This window comes from Microtus pennsylvanicus, chromosome 20 (genome assembly GCF_037038515.1).
Source record: "Microtus pennsylvanicus isolate mMicPen1 chromosome 20, mMicPen1.hap1, whole genome shotgun sequence".
In the NCBI taxonomy this organism is placed as follows: domain Eukaryota; kingdom Metazoa; phylum Chordata; class Mammalia; order Rodentia; family Cricetidae; genus Microtus; species Microtus pennsylvanicus.
The window spans coordinates 32,935,214-32,950,484 of NC_134598.1; the positions used below are offsets into that span (position 1 = coordinate 32,935,214).

Sequence of the window (15,271 nt, forward strand, 5' to 3'; positions counted from 1 at the left end):
GAAACCCAGCCTTGTTTGTCCTCAGGGTTAACGGTCATTCTCTTCTATCTGCTCAGGACACCGTCTTAATGATGGTGTCTGGGGGCTCTACAAATAGCGGGTCAATAGCTGAGGACGAGCTGCCCAGTGTGTGGCGGAGGAGCAAGGCAGCCGCTGTGCCCTGAGCCCCAGGCTGGCTGCTCTAATACCTGGCTGTAAAAACAAAGCACTTTTGCATGAAAGGAAGGCCTCCTGCAAGTTCAGGGCATGCACACTGGCTCTGGCTGCACAGTGGCTTTTTCCAGCCTTGGGCCACAGTGACTGTCGGCAACATCCTCGTTTCCAATGCAGAGAGGAGCTGACTGGTTGCGTACCCCCTATGTAGAATTGTTTCTGTATGTCTTTATTGGAGACATTTGGTAGGCCCTTCAACTTACCACATCCCGACGCGAGCCTGATTCTGACGATCCTGCTTTCCTTCTCAATCTCAGGAAACAGCTAAGAGAACACCAACCAGTTCTCAACCCCCTCCATTTCTCTTGCAAACAGTTTCTAGTTCATCAAGCCTGTCCTCATGGTAAAGCAAGGATCAAAGATTCCCCACCTCTTCTAACCAATGCCATAGGACTAAATGGTAACTTTGCTCCCACTAGCACCTGCTCCTCCCGCAGCAGCCACACCCAGGACTCACAGATAAACCAAGCCAAGAATCTCTCCCGCTCAAAACCCTTCTGATGCTGATGCCCCTACCTGGCACACAGCTCAGTCTCGGCATCCTCCCGGCCCTGGTCCTTGGCTAACTCTCTGACACCATTCACTACGAGCTCTGAGGTTCTCCTTCTTCCCTTTCCCTCGGACAGCTACCATAGGGCATCTGATCACACCGTTTCCTCAGCATGGAGTGCTGCTTGTGCCCTTACGTCGCTCAGATATTCACCTGATGATGTAGCCTTCTTCACAAATGATGTACGGTCACTTTTCTTAAGATCTAATCTATTTGACTGGGCGGTGGTGGCGCACGCCTTTAATCCCAGCACTCGGGAGGCAGAGGCAGGTGGATCTCTGTGAGTTCGAGGCCAGCCTGGTCTACAAGAGCTAGTGCCAGGACAGGCTCCAAAGCTACAGAGAAACCCTGTCTCGAAAAACTAAAAAAAAAAAAAAAAATCTAATCTTTTGTGTCTCCCACCCTACTTTTTTCCCTATCTGATGTTACACTATATTCTCCCTGATGACTGTCTGTCTTTCTTTCTAGAACATTGCACCAATGTAATTTTTTTCCTATTCCTGGGAACTGAACCCAGGGATCACACATGCTGGGCAAACACTCTATCAAGGAGCTCTAAGCTGAGTCTCTCCTTTTACTTTAAATAACTTTTTAAAAATATCTCTGTGTGTGCGTGTACACATGCTCATGTACATGCTTGGGTGTGTGCCATAGTACAAAAAGGTCAGAAGGCATCTTCCAGGAGCCATCCCTCCCCTCCTATCATGTGACTCATGTCACCAGGGTTGGCGGTGAGATCCTTTGTCCACCGAGTCATCTCACTAGCCCCCCATTTTTACTGTTTGTTTTGGGACAGGGTCTCACTGTGTTGCCCAGACTGGCTTTGATCATGTGACCCTTCTGTCTCACTCTCCCAGCAGCTGGGGTACAGGTGTGCATCCCCCAGTTTGGCTGTGTTGGTTTGGTTGTGTTCCCACTGGCGTTTCTATGGCCTAGAACAATGCCCAACAAAGCAACAGTCAGACAAACATTGTCATTCCAGCCTCACTACTGTGTATTTCACACACACACACACACACACACACACACACACACACACACACACACACCCCGCTTTGTGAACCTGTGATTTTAACCATGGTTGCTAACTCTTTCCCATCCAGAGGGCTCCTCCCCACCGGCTCTGATCCCACCTCTACCCAGGCAGGAGAAGGCCCTGTGCTCCAACCGGAGCTCCGGACACCACTTTTATGCTTGTATGCCCTCAGTTCTCTCTTTTATGGTTTGTGTCGAAGGCTTTCCTCACCCAAGTCCAGAAGCTCTCTTGAGGATAAGGGCTGGAACACAGTCACATATTTCTATCACTAACATGCGACAGATTTAAAAGGACTCCTCTCCAGAATCCTATTCACACTGCAAGATGTCTATAAACAGGTCTAGTGTGTGCTGGTGGGTAAGATATGCATTTATCAAGGAGCCGTGTCACTTCGATTAATCCGAACAGTGCAATGCCCGGCACAGGGTTTTTTCTATTTTGTTAAAGACCATTTTAGTCATGTGGTACTTGGATTTGGTGTTTGCATGTCTACAAAAGTAAAACTCTCATGAATGACAAGGAGTCAGAAACAGGGATTGGTATAAGACCAGCACAGAATAATTTCAGGTCTCTGGGTTCTTCTGCATTTAAGAACGGGGTTTTTCATTTAGTAACCTGCCCTGTACTTCAGGTATGCTGCCACCAGGTGGTGGTAGAGCGCCAGACATAGAGTCCGTAAGGTAAGCTTGCTGCCTTTTCTGAGGTTCAAGCTAACTGCTCTTTACCTGAAATCAAAAAGCATTTGAGACCACACTTTGCAGTTTAATATAATACATTTTTTTTAAAAAAAACCAAAATAGCTGAAATTAAACTCCTGGCAACCCTTACATATCTTTAAATCAGACATGAATCCCAAACGATCGCATCTCTGACCTCATTACTTCTCTTTCATTGCTAGTGCAAACCGCCTCCACACTGGCGGCGAACCTTCCCCTTTTTCTCGGACTTGATACTTGCTGCCCGTCTCTGGCATGTTAGCATGTAGATGAGGTTTCAAAACTCTTAACAGTTTTTCTTGGGGAAAAGAAATCTCTGGCTTTCCTTGTTCTTCCTGGATAATATCAGATTGTCTCTTAAAATAGAACAGAAAGGGTTTCTCCACCAGACCAACACGCACCAGTGGCTGTCTGCATATATGTGTATTTCCATGTATGGAGGCCCCCCCCTTATTTTCTGTACTCTGGAGCAGGTGTTTGGCTCTCAAGTCTACTGGGAGAGAAGCAGTTTGTCACAATTTGCCGGCGACAGAGCTGCATCTCTTTAGTAGCAAATTCCGTCCTAAACGTCTTGAAAAGAAGACTTTTTCGGAATAAAAAATTTACCTGCCCTTTAAAAAATTTGAGAAAAACATAGAAGAACATGTCGCCAGCTTTATTACTATGGTTTATAGTATGTGATGTAAAAAAAATCAATGAAAAGGGACCATGAGGCTGCAGAGGTTCCCATTGTCATGGGCCATCAAGGCTAACATTTGGGACAGATTCCAGACAGGTTTAGATTTATTAGGCTCATGATGACTTGTGTCTGAATGCACCCCTAGTTTCTGAGTCACTGCCCTGTTCTATTCCCTGTTTCAAGAAAAAAAAATCTGGGTGCCTCTAGATCAACGCTGAGGGTCAACGGTCAGCACCCACATAGCTGAGGGTAAGGGCACAGCAATCAGCAATTTCGTACCTAAGCATCAACATTGAATAAAAGGGGGTTGGGTGGGAGATGTTCAGGGACTGGAATTGGGGATGAAGGGGGACAGACACTGAGTCCCAATTCCTGAAGACTGAGGTTCATACACCAAATGATGTGACCTGTGTTTGTGGGTGGGAGAGGAAAACACAATTAGCTATGAAAGTGTGTGCCCCCATGGACCAGCTCCCAGCCTGACTCTGGGAAACACAACTAGCTATGAAAGTGTGTGCCCCCATGGACCAGCTCCCAGCCTGACTCTGGGAAAGAAATCTGGGGAAGTAAGAAAGAAAAGGCAAAAGGAACATAAAACCAGGGAGAAGAAAATCAGATGGATAAGAGAAAGCTGCCATTCAAGCCTCGCAGGAAGCCTAGGAAGCAGCAGGCCAGATATTATTGTCCTCTATTTATACATCAGCAACTGAGTCCCAGAGAGGGGAAGTGACTTAAGGCCGCACACTGCGTGGTGGATTCAGGCTTCAAAGCAAAGTGACCTGCTTCCAAAATAAAGATGAAAGGAAAGAGGGCCCCTTTGAAACCTGACTTCACGGTGTGTCTTACTCTTTATAAACAGTTAAGTAAAATTTCCATTTGACAGAGGCCCAGCCTTGGGGGGGGGGTCCTAAAAAACAGCCTTAGCCACCATCAAAAGCATCAGAGGAATATTGGCTATAACTTATCCTCCTTTTGATACGTGGGATTGTAATTATGAAAACGAACTCTATTTACAGGCTCCGAATTTAGGCATACCCTTGGTGCTAGAGGCAATGTTGATTCTTTTTTTATTACTATTATTTATTTTATTTTTGCCTCTGTGCCTGCGATAGTCATGGCTGGGAACAGCAGTGGCACAGAGTTGCTGACTCAGCTTCTCGCCGTCTGCTTTGCCTTCTTACTGCTTCTGACCATGCCATTCCTCCGGTTAAATCCTTTCAGTGGTCCCCACTGATTACAGAGGCTGCACCTGAGCATCACTTGGGACACTATCAGACACCTGATACCCCGCTGCCTCATCTGAGACGCTGGGGCAGCTCCTTGGAGGGGGAGGCCTGTGCCTAGCGGGTGTGAAGGGATCCGATTTCTGCTCAAGGCCGAGTCACAGACATCACACTGACGTCCCTGCCTGAAAAAGCCAGCAATCCAGGGAAATCTGCATGGAGTGCTGCTGGTGTTCGTGCTGGTAGACACAGCACAACAAGGGCAGTGAGGCCTGGGACACAGGAAGCAAATATAGGATACAAGTGGCCTCGTTTGCAGGAGGGAGGGCCTCAGAAAGAACTGGGTGTCTGATGAGATGAAAAGCACCCAGGGAGGCCAGCATGGTTAGTTTGCTGGGAGGAGGGGAGAGAATACTGAACAAACAGTACATGCATATAAAGAACCTACCTGAGGCCAGACACCGAAGCATCTGAAAAGACTGGCAGATATAACTCTTAGATCCCAAATCAGGCTGGTGATAGTTTCTATACTATTCAGGCTGGGAAGCTCTGGGATTTCAAAGACATGGTTCAAGCCCCCGGGACCTCTGCCCAATAGTGGGAAATACTAGCAACAGGCCGGACAGTATCCCAGTGTTTCCCAATAAACCTTACTCACAAGACCAAAGAATTTCTGAATTTGTTTCAGAACAATTTGGAAACGTATCGATGGGGATACAGAATTACCCATTCTGCAAAAGTATCCTTCAGAAATGAAGGCAAAATAAAATTTCTTCCAGAGGCACATGAGCTGGCAGAATTCACCACTGGCAGCCTCACGTTGTTTAAAATGTTACAGGAAGTCCTTTAGATAGAAGGCAGTTGATGCCAGAGAGAGACAAGGAGCCACACAACGGAATGGAGAACAGGGCTGGCTTCCTGCGTATGGGACCAACATTGTTTTACCACACACGCGGCAGCCGCCCTCTGAAACCTCCCGTGCTTGGTTTCACCTTCAGCGGTCGCTATCCTTATATTTTTAACAATTGCAAACAAGGGGCCTTACAGCTACAACATGCGAAGCGATCAAGTCATGTGACCAAAGAATGGGCGCACAATTAGCAAGTTTCCTTGGAAAACCTTCTGACCGCTGGGTTAGATTATCGCAGAACTTCCCCAGAAAGGTAGAAATTCAATCACTAACATCGAGGAAACCTGGCAAAGCAACCTGACCGCCCTCCATAAGTGCAAGCACAGTTTCAGAAGTAGTCAGGCAAGAAGCAAATGACAAATGAATCCATTCACTGCTGCTAAAGTAATTCCAGATGCTATCCACTGGAGAAGAGAAAGGGCTTTCACAAGATGCATATGGGTATTGTTGCCTTAGCTACTTTATTAACTTTTACCCAGAGGTATTAAAACCAAATACTGTATTACGTTTTAAGAAACAATTCTGTATTATGAGCGGAGATTTAAGAATGCACTAAATTCTATATATCTTTTTTCAATACGAACCTTTGCCATTATTAGTATTGCAGGGTACACTAAGCCTGGGCTAGAATGATTCCCTTGGTAAATGATGGTAAGGTCAATGGGAAGATATTAATTGTAGGTTCTACAATGAGATTCAAGAGTTAATGAATTGAACGAACAGTGTTTAGAGTTATTTGGATGTACCCAAGTCCCTTTAGTAGACACACAGAGATAAAAATATCAACGTTCTTTTTTATAATTTTGTATATTTTTATTGTCCAGAAAGTGAATATCGAGTTATTCACATGGGCCTTAGCTTATTATTTTTAATTTCATAAGTCATCTATACACACTTTATGGAGAACATATATTCCTTTCTGTCTAAAATTTGCCCCATGCAGAGCTGTGGAGGTTGGTGGTAGTAGATAGAAATATTAGTCAGACTGGCTAGGACCATATGCCGAGACTGAGAAACCTCTGAGAGGGGAAAAAAAATTAATGGACCTTTGAACTACTAACTAGTCATTAATTCCCTTAACAAGCCCTTGGAGGGACAGTAACTCTAAGCGGTGGTTCATGCAGCTAGCATTTACAGAGGAAACAATTCGCCTGCCATCTCTCTGGACACATCCACATTTTCATACTGAAATGTCACTAGAAAGGTAGGAATGTGATGTTACTAACCATGGTGGCCAGGACTTGAGCCAATCAGTCAACACTGGTGTCTGAATGCGAAGTCTCTGAGCTCAAAGGGTCAACTGTTGGCCAATATTTCATGCTCTCATCCGAGACAGCACTGGGCCTCCAGAACCGGCACCGCTTCCCGCCTTAGACGCTTCTCTGTGTTAACAATGGTGAGATCTCTATCCTTTCGTTTCCTCCTAACCCTTGGGTAGCTTTGTGTCCAAACCTCTTATTTGTTTATTCAAATAACCTTGATTTTCAAAAAAACATTAATATACACCACAAAGAAAAGGTCTTCAGGAGCTTTACAAAGGTGAGAGTTTTAAATACACATTTGTATGATTCAAGTCCAGAAATCTGGCCAGTTTCATATCCTGATAGAAATAGGTTACACAAGCTTATTGTACTCCTGAGAATAACAACAAGTACATTACCATCTACACTGAGTGTCTCATCAATGATGCTGATGCTATCGCCATGCCAACAAGTCTACTTGTCCTCTATTCTCCTCCCTCCTCCTGTTGACCTCTGCACCTCTCCCAGCTGGAGTTTGTCTGTCTTCCCTTCAGGAGGAGAAAGAGCCACCAGAGCAGTCTGGCTCCCTTTAAATCAGCTCCTCACATCAGCCATCAATGGTCCACTCCACAAAGATCCAGGAGGGAAACCATCAACTAGTGAGTGACCTCTGAGGGGACCTGGTCTCTGCAGTGGTCAAGGATGGGACTCAGCCACTCTACCTTGACCCATGATAGGACTTCCCTAGAGGCCTTCACTTTAGATCAGGATTATGGTAGTACCCTGTATCAGTCAGGGAACAACTTATTGGTACTCGATACTGTATTAGTTGAGCCATCTGCTACACAAGGGACCACCCCATACTTCTCTTCATTAGTCCAGATAAACAAAGGTCTTAATGTTGTCTTCTCTTTTTTGATGAAAGGGTTTTGAATTTGAGATTACTCAAAAGCTTTGCAAGCTCAAAGGCACACGTAGCCCTTCTCACACTAAAAAAACCCCCAACAACCTCAACTCCTTAAATGAAATGCCCCACTCAAGGAGCGATGAAGTTTCGCTTTCTAATTCTGTGTCTAAAGGTTCATTTGGCTTTTGGCTTTTTGTTTGTTTGCCCACAGTGAGCAAGTCTATTGAGTTAAATGACTTGCAGTCTCTCCTTGTAGAGTGGTAACTTCCCATATATAAAATGCCACGGAAATTTAAACCCAATGAGTTTACTTAAGAAAGATACGCTGTGTTGATGGCAGGCACACAGGTCAGAGGACTTTGAGCACACTGACTATGCCTTCAGACTTTGAAGCAATATTTCAAACTTGAACCCCTCTAAATCAGACCATAATTTAGTCAGTGCAGGACTAAAAGGGAAACCAAAGAGGCCACATAGGCACGAAGGCATATTTTTGTTTTCTTGTCGGAATTCAAAGGTGGTTGTGATTAGTCTCTAGGCCCAGGCAGCAAACCTATGGGCTTTCCAGCATCAGGACCTCCCTGTCACCCAACACGAGGGATACTGTAGAGCCTTCCCAGTACCGCTGACACCAGTCAGGTGAACGGCCCACACGCCACTTCCTAATCAGCTCTTCAGTAGGGAACAGGTGTATTCTGAGGGTCTGGCATAGGGTTAGTTTTCAAATTCTACCGTTAAGCACGACACATTTCAATGTGGAAACTGATGTGGCTGATGTATGGAAAAAGGCCTTGTTCACAAGCGAGTGCCTCAGAGGAACCATGAGACGAACGTCACGTCTCACAGAGGACGGAAGTCTTTACCCATCACAACCAAAACCTGAGGCGGCTTCAACTTGTTCCTTTGCTACAATGACTAAGAACAATGCTAACCAGAGCTTCAGGCAGTGGCCTTCTTTTGGTAAGGATGGTTTTTGGTGAGGGAGCAACAAGTTAAGAGTTACTAACGGCAAGCGAGAAGCCAAGATTCTATTAACTTCATGTGCTTTTTTGACTCAAGAACAATTTTGTAAAATGTCCCAGCAAAGATGTATTTTGAAAGATACATTTTCAAAAGCAAAACATATTGGCTAACGGTCATAATGCTCATTAAAATATTTAACGGCAGGCAACATGTAGAACCTAGACTCCGGGATGGAGCGTGACGGAACAAGCAGAAGAGAGCTAAGAAGAAGCAGTAAAAATTGTCGACTTTATTTCACTTTGCAAATGCCCTCCCAAGCATCAGGCTGTGAAGATAAACAACCCTCTAAAAGAGTGATTTATCACTGTATTATCTTAAAAAGGAACGTTCCCAACGCGCGAGCACAGCACAAATGCACACCATCATTTCCCGCTACCTTTTTACTTCATTCCTTCACCTGTTTGTATTTAGAAAAAAAAAAAATGAGAGTAAAAAGGAAGTGAGGAAGAATCGGAATCACTTATGAGGACTGAGTTGATCTCTCTGGGCTTGAATACATGGCAACATATGCTGGCCAGCGTCGACAAAAAATTTATGCCAAGCGTATGTATGCATAAAGCAGAGACAACATACGACTGGACGCCAACTCCGGGAGATAACGCTTTAATGACTACAGCAGCCCGTTTAGCAAGAGCAGAAGTCTCTCCGAGCACGGGGTTTGAATCCTAATTAAGGAACGGAGATAAAGAAACACGACAGAGTGCTAAAAGAATGTGATTAAGGGATGGAAACGCGACAATTCTGGCTTTTAATAGTGAACAGGGGCAGCGATCAGGCTGGAAGCTTATTTTGCCACCACATCCCTATGCTAAACCGACAAGAGTTTCCTAAAATGGAAACCCCAGAACTTCTTGGAAGGTTTTGTTAGATAATGCAGAAAGCCCCGAGGCTCTTCTTCTTATGTCTCAGTTCACCATCTCAAAACATTAAAAGACAACGACCTCAGAGTAACACACACACACACACACACACCTGTAAATCCTTACTAGATGTCCAAACAGTCACAGAGAAAGATAAAGAATTCTCCACCTGCAATAAAATTCACATCACATCGAAAGTAGAACAGTTAAGGTGTTAAGAGAGAGAGCAACTTACATTGATGAGTTCAACCTCCCAGATTTTTTTCAACAGGTCCATCGACGTGTATCCATTGATGAGAAAGGCTTTGGTGTAGTCCCCCAGCTCGATGGAATCCAGCCACTCAGCGACAGAGGTGGGATGGTAGCCATCATGACCAATGGGTCTCATCTGCAATGAAGAACGATACATTAGCCATTACTTAAACCAGCTCCCTTCGGTCCCAACAACAGAAAGCATCTGGTCACTTGCAAATTAATCTGATATAAAACATCAGATATTTCTGGATAGAGAAGTAAGGAGAAGGAAAAGGCTCTATGAACAATTCTAAATCATTAGTAATTTTCATGCTGAATTAGTTTTCAAAAATACACCCAGAAATTTCCAATTTAGCTGCTAAATTAACTCTGGGTTTGAGATGATGAAATATGCCAAACTTCTGTTCAGGACTTTGTTGGTGTTCTGTTGGGAAGGAATTGCGAGGGATGTCAAGTTGAGTTACCAGTGTTGGACGGGAGGAAGGCGAAAGGCACGGCATCTTCAAAATAGAGATGGTAATTCTCATACGCGCAACGTCCGAGTGTGTGAAAATACTTCATGACTTAGACATTCCAAGGGGGTTCATGCTTATGCAAGGCATGTATTGTAGGTAGGGCACACACACTGGAGAAACACACGGCTGTGGCAAGCCAGTTCAAAAGAGGCCCGGGTGCTTCAAGACCATGTGCTCCACCTCAGCTCTACAGTGTGTTAGACATGAATAGGGGACGTTCTGGCAGACAGGCTTCTATTTTTTGTCAGCTATATACAGATTTTTTTTTAATACTTCAGGGGAACAAAGACGTGTGACAGCAACATAATGTCTCTGGGTTTAAATTGGAATGTGAAAATAATTTAAGCAGGAAGAACTTCTGGGTTGAAGAATTTATATAGCTTCTTCTAAGTCCTTTATTTATTTATTTTTTATTTGAAATCTAAGCTGAATTCATGGTTCTTGTGTTTGACATGACTCACTTCTGAAACTTAGGCTGCCTGCATGCCAGGACAGGGTTTGGTACTGGAGTTCCTCAGGAGAGCGGCCCCCTCATCAGCCTTCAGTAAGGCGCCTGCTGGGAGCAGCTAAGTGGGCATGGTGCAGAAGGGGCTTTCCTCTTCCATCAGATTGAAGGAGATTATGAACAGAAATCTATAGGATCCTGGTTTGTGCGCAGAGGAAAAGATTAGTGTTGGCACCCAGGATTCAGATTTCCATCTCAGCATCGTGAGCTTTCTGTCACTGTGCAGGGTCCTCGGTTCAGAGAATCCTTACCTTTCCATTTTAAGTTGCCCTTCCCCCTACCCTCCTTCCAGCTAGTCCACTCCTCAATCTAACCTACAGCTCTAGGCTTCAGTACCCACCGTTTCAAAGCTACAGTGCAGTTCATTGTCGGCGCCAGTACCTCGGGTGTGTGGGATGCTCGTATTTTGCTTTTTTAATTGCCTGACCCCCCTTTGGGCAACTCACCAAATGCCTGTCCATGTGGCTCTGACTCAGTATTCATTGTATGGTGACAAGGAATGGTGAGTCAGAGTTTGCCAATCGCAGTCTAGTGGCGGGCACAGATAACTGAGTGCTGCATATAAACCTGGAGACCAGGACCCGAAGTGGAGGCTCGGATGTACTGAGCACTTTCCTCTTTGGTAGATTACAGACTACAGGTATGTGGTGCGTTCTCCCTGGTTGGTTAACAAGTGGGTGAACCAACCTGAACACTGACCCAAGACATGGGGTACTCATCTGATGGAATAAATGGAGAAAGAACAAAAGGGAAGAAGGGAACATGGGGTTGACACAACCTAACAGTAAGGTTACTGGTAGTCTCCCCAAGAAGCTGACCAAGCCAGCAGTGGCTACTTTGGACAGGCTTAAGGATCCTTGATTTTTTTTTTTTTTAAAGAAGAAAAGAGTCGGTTGTTCTTTCCCAGAGAACTGTGTAATAGGTTTCCCACAGGTCACCTCGGACACTCATACACAATTCCTGGCAAAGGGCAGTCATTGACCACCTGTCACACTTTGGTTTCTCAATGGTCACTGGAGGAATCTGGGGTGCCTCCCCCGACAACTGCAAAATGAACCCAATGGACCAAGACATTCATTGCTTCTTCTAATAGCTTCCATTTTGTCCTAAGACCAAGCAATTGAGGATCAAAGGGGGTGGGGTGTTAGTGTCTTGGAAAAAACTGAACTTAGGGTGTGTGTGTGTGAGAGAGAGAGAGAGAGAGAGAGAGAAAGAGAGAGAGAGAGAGAGAGAGAGAGAGAGAGAGAGAGAGAGAGAGAGAGAGAGAACTGGAGGTTTGAAATGGGCTAGAACCGAATTTCTACTGTTTTACACAATGAGAACATTACTGGACAGATCTGAAATCACACTAAGAAGTAGCAAAGGGAGTCAACGGAACTTGATTGAAGGCAGCGGCTGGGAAACACATTACACTAAAATCTCACTGCGTGTAGACTGCTCAGTAATCTGGATCCTCCTATAAAGTATGATCCACCCTGGAGAGGCAAGGGTGACAGGGATTTTGATGGGGTGACAGATGGGTGGCCAGAACGCCAAGGTGCAGATACTCTGGAAATGGGTGTGTGCGTATGTGTAGGGCAGCACCCGTGCATTTGCTTATTCAATAAATAAATACTCAGCGCTCTTTCTGGTGGATGCCGTGGACACAGCATAGAACAGATCAGTTAAAACGCCTCCTGCACAGTAATTGTAGTCATAAATCAAAATGTTTGTGAACAGATGACCACCAAATGATGAAAGTTCTGCGTACCTGACTGGAGGAGACACTGAGAGCCAAATAAAGTTGCAAAATGAACTTGAGACGTATTTAACGATATGTAGGGTGACCACTGCGCCATGCAGTAACTTCTTCCAAAGAAGCTGTCCCATTGTTCCCTTAATTTTGCTTCTACCGCCACTCCCCAGCTCAGGTTCTCATTACCACTTGTTCATATGAGTGCAAAATCCTTCCGCTTGGCCTCCCACCTCTGGTTCAGCTTATACTCAGTGTGACCTTAGCCAGGCTCATAAGTCTACCCTTGGACCAGAATCTACAGTGATTCCTTCTAGAGAAAAGTCCAGATGTCCTATCACACCATGCAAAGTCAACTAAAATCGACCCAGCCTCTCACTGTCCTGCTACATATGATACTGATGTGACCAAATACACACACATGTCAACAGTTACGGAGTTGCTACCAGCCACTTCCCAACCATGAACTGCACAAGGCACTCTTAATACTTTGCTCATATATTTTCCATGCCTGCAATGCTCTTGTCTTATGTCTAGAGTTACTTTTCAAGGACTGAAATCTTCATGAATTATAAAACACATAACTAAAATAAATTTTAAGGCCATCTCATATCTTAGAGCTATCGTCGACTGGAGTAAAACAACCAGTTTCTATCCTTCAGCTGAGAACAAAGTTCCCACCCACATTTCTCAGCCAGTGGGGAGGCATCAGTCCTTTGCCCAGGTAGAAGCTCAGGAAAGGGTCATCATAACTCATGAGGATGACACTCCCTACTGATTTGATTTCCAAGATGGCTTCCAACTCAGTCTCCTCCTTCCAAAGAGGGCTTTAGAATCTGGTAGTCCCAGAAGCGCTACTGATTGGTTGGGCTGTCTTTGGCAAATTAGATAGCTAGGTGAGTCTCACCTCCCTCTTTTCTAGAACACGCACCCCAAGTCTTGTGATATTTTTGGTATAGTGTGCAAACTGCCTGGCATGATGATTTGGATTAATATCTACCCAATGACTCTTCGTTTTCTTTGTGCCCAATTGTTTTAAATGGCACACACACACACACACAGATGGGAGCTGCACATCCTTGGCTGGTTCAAACTCTCTTGTCCGCCTTCCACCCTTCCTCCCCTGCACTCCCCATGCCTCTCATCTTGTTGCAGATAGGGTCTACCTCTGAGAATGTCTTTTCTTCTTGACCTCTCAGCTACATGTCTGTGCTTAGACATTTCCCGAACAAGGTAACCCAAGGATACAGAATAACTGATCCAAGTTCTTGCCTCTCTTCCTGCATTAGAACTGCACGTCTGTGCCCCACTGTGTCTCACTGTGGCTGGAGGTGCTTCCCAGCTCCACTGATGCTGGCCGATGGAATGGCTGGTTGGCAGCCTCTCTCTTTCCCCTGTTCCGCTCATTCTTTGGTGTTCTGCCTGTGCTAAACGTATACACATTCATTCTTACACCATCCCTGTACGAGTACTATCTGCTGAGTACTTGTATGCTAGTATAAGGAGGTCAACGAAGACTTATGAAGTTGAATTTAACCCAAAGCTTAGGATTAAATTTGGAGCCCAGGAAAATCCAGTCCGTGTTAGGTCACTCCAGCTGACCCATAGACGGATGGAGGTAGAAAACCAGACATTTTTGTGATTATCATTGCCAGCTACTGAGTTTTCGATACACAGGAAGAAAAGCTGACTAGGGTTACAAGTTTTCTGTGTTTATGAATTTGGTGTTTATGAATTGAACCTATAGAATCTAACTCAGGCTCTTTAATTCACGAGTCCGTTGGCAATTGCTGGCATGAGACTGAGGAGGAGGAAGGAAACTGAGCTAGCCAGCACCAACATCCTTCCTACCTCACTGAACTCCATCTTTACCCATCACGGCTGAAGTCAGTCTTTATTGCACATGCTTACCGCATGAGTTGGAGTACTGGGACATAGTCCTCCGGGCAGCTCATCTACCTCCATAACTCTGCTTCTGTTTTCTTCTTTAGCCGGAACCCTTTCTCGACCTGCTCTCCCAAGATTTCTCTGAGGCCACCTTACTTTCAAGGGAGCGTTAGTAGCACATTAGCTTCACTGCCCTTGGTGAAGAAACAAGGTCTTAGGAACTTCCGTGATTTCCAAGGCCTCCATCAGGACCATCTCACATACAGCAGGCATTTGCTAAGTGTTTATTGAATTATTTAAGTAGACACGGGAAACATTCATTTCAGAGGTTTGGGACTCATTTGCAGGAGACCTACATTCTGTACTCTGTGCCATAAAAATCAAGGATTTCTTTCTTTATGGCCGAACACTGGTACATTTAAAACATTTAAAACTTACATGTATCAAGAACCAAAACCAACTTCAGATAGTTTGCTTTACTATGAAATGCAATGGATTTAATTCCATCCTCTTGACTCCACCAGCTGTGTGACCCTGGGCAAGATACCTTGCCCTCCCAGGCTTCAGTAAGAAAGGTGTTAGACCAACGGCCTCAAAGTTCTTTACAGTAACCCCTAAGTGTTGTAATTCTATGATTTATAAATTAATTATAAGATAGTACCTGATTTACTCACCCAGAAAAACAACAACAACAACAAAGCCCGATTACAAAACTACAGAAAGGAGAAAAAAAATAGGAAAGGTGTAGACTGCGGGTTAGATAGCATCCGCGTTTCTTTCCTGGCTCTTTGGCAATACCCTTAGGTAGTAGTGTAAATGCTGTTCAAATTAGCAATGATTAAGCTCTTTTTCTAGCAGGAACATCTGGTGAGACCGCGTTAGGAAGCAACAGCCCCAGGGCCTGCCAGGCCAGCAGTACCGCGGAGCATGCGCAGGAGAGTCCGGCACAGGCTGTGTGGGCGGACAGCGGGCATTCCTAACAACGGTTCACAGCAAGGCAGCCGGGTTTGACTCGCTGA

General features: G+C 45.0%; 1 protein-coding gene across 23 annotated transcripts in view; it reads right to left on the bottom strand.

Moving 5' to 3' along the window:
• The window catches only part of Anks1b (ankyrin repeat and sterile alpha motif domain containing 1B), an 867,834-nt gene that overhangs the window by 247,358 nt on the left and 605,205 nt on the right, over positions 1 to 15,271 (bottom strand). For all 23 annotated transcript variants that reach the window (XR_012908611.1, XR_012908612.1, XR_012908614.1 and 20 more), the window contains one exon: positions 9,594 to 9,746. Coding sequence is in view for 19 of the 23 variants with exons in the window: in XM_075954277.1 (XP_075810392.1) it covers positions 9,594 to 9,746 (153 nt within the window). In the remaining 4 variants the exon portion in view is untranslated. The remainder of the gene's footprint in view (positions 1 to 9,593; positions 9,747 to 15,271) is intronic.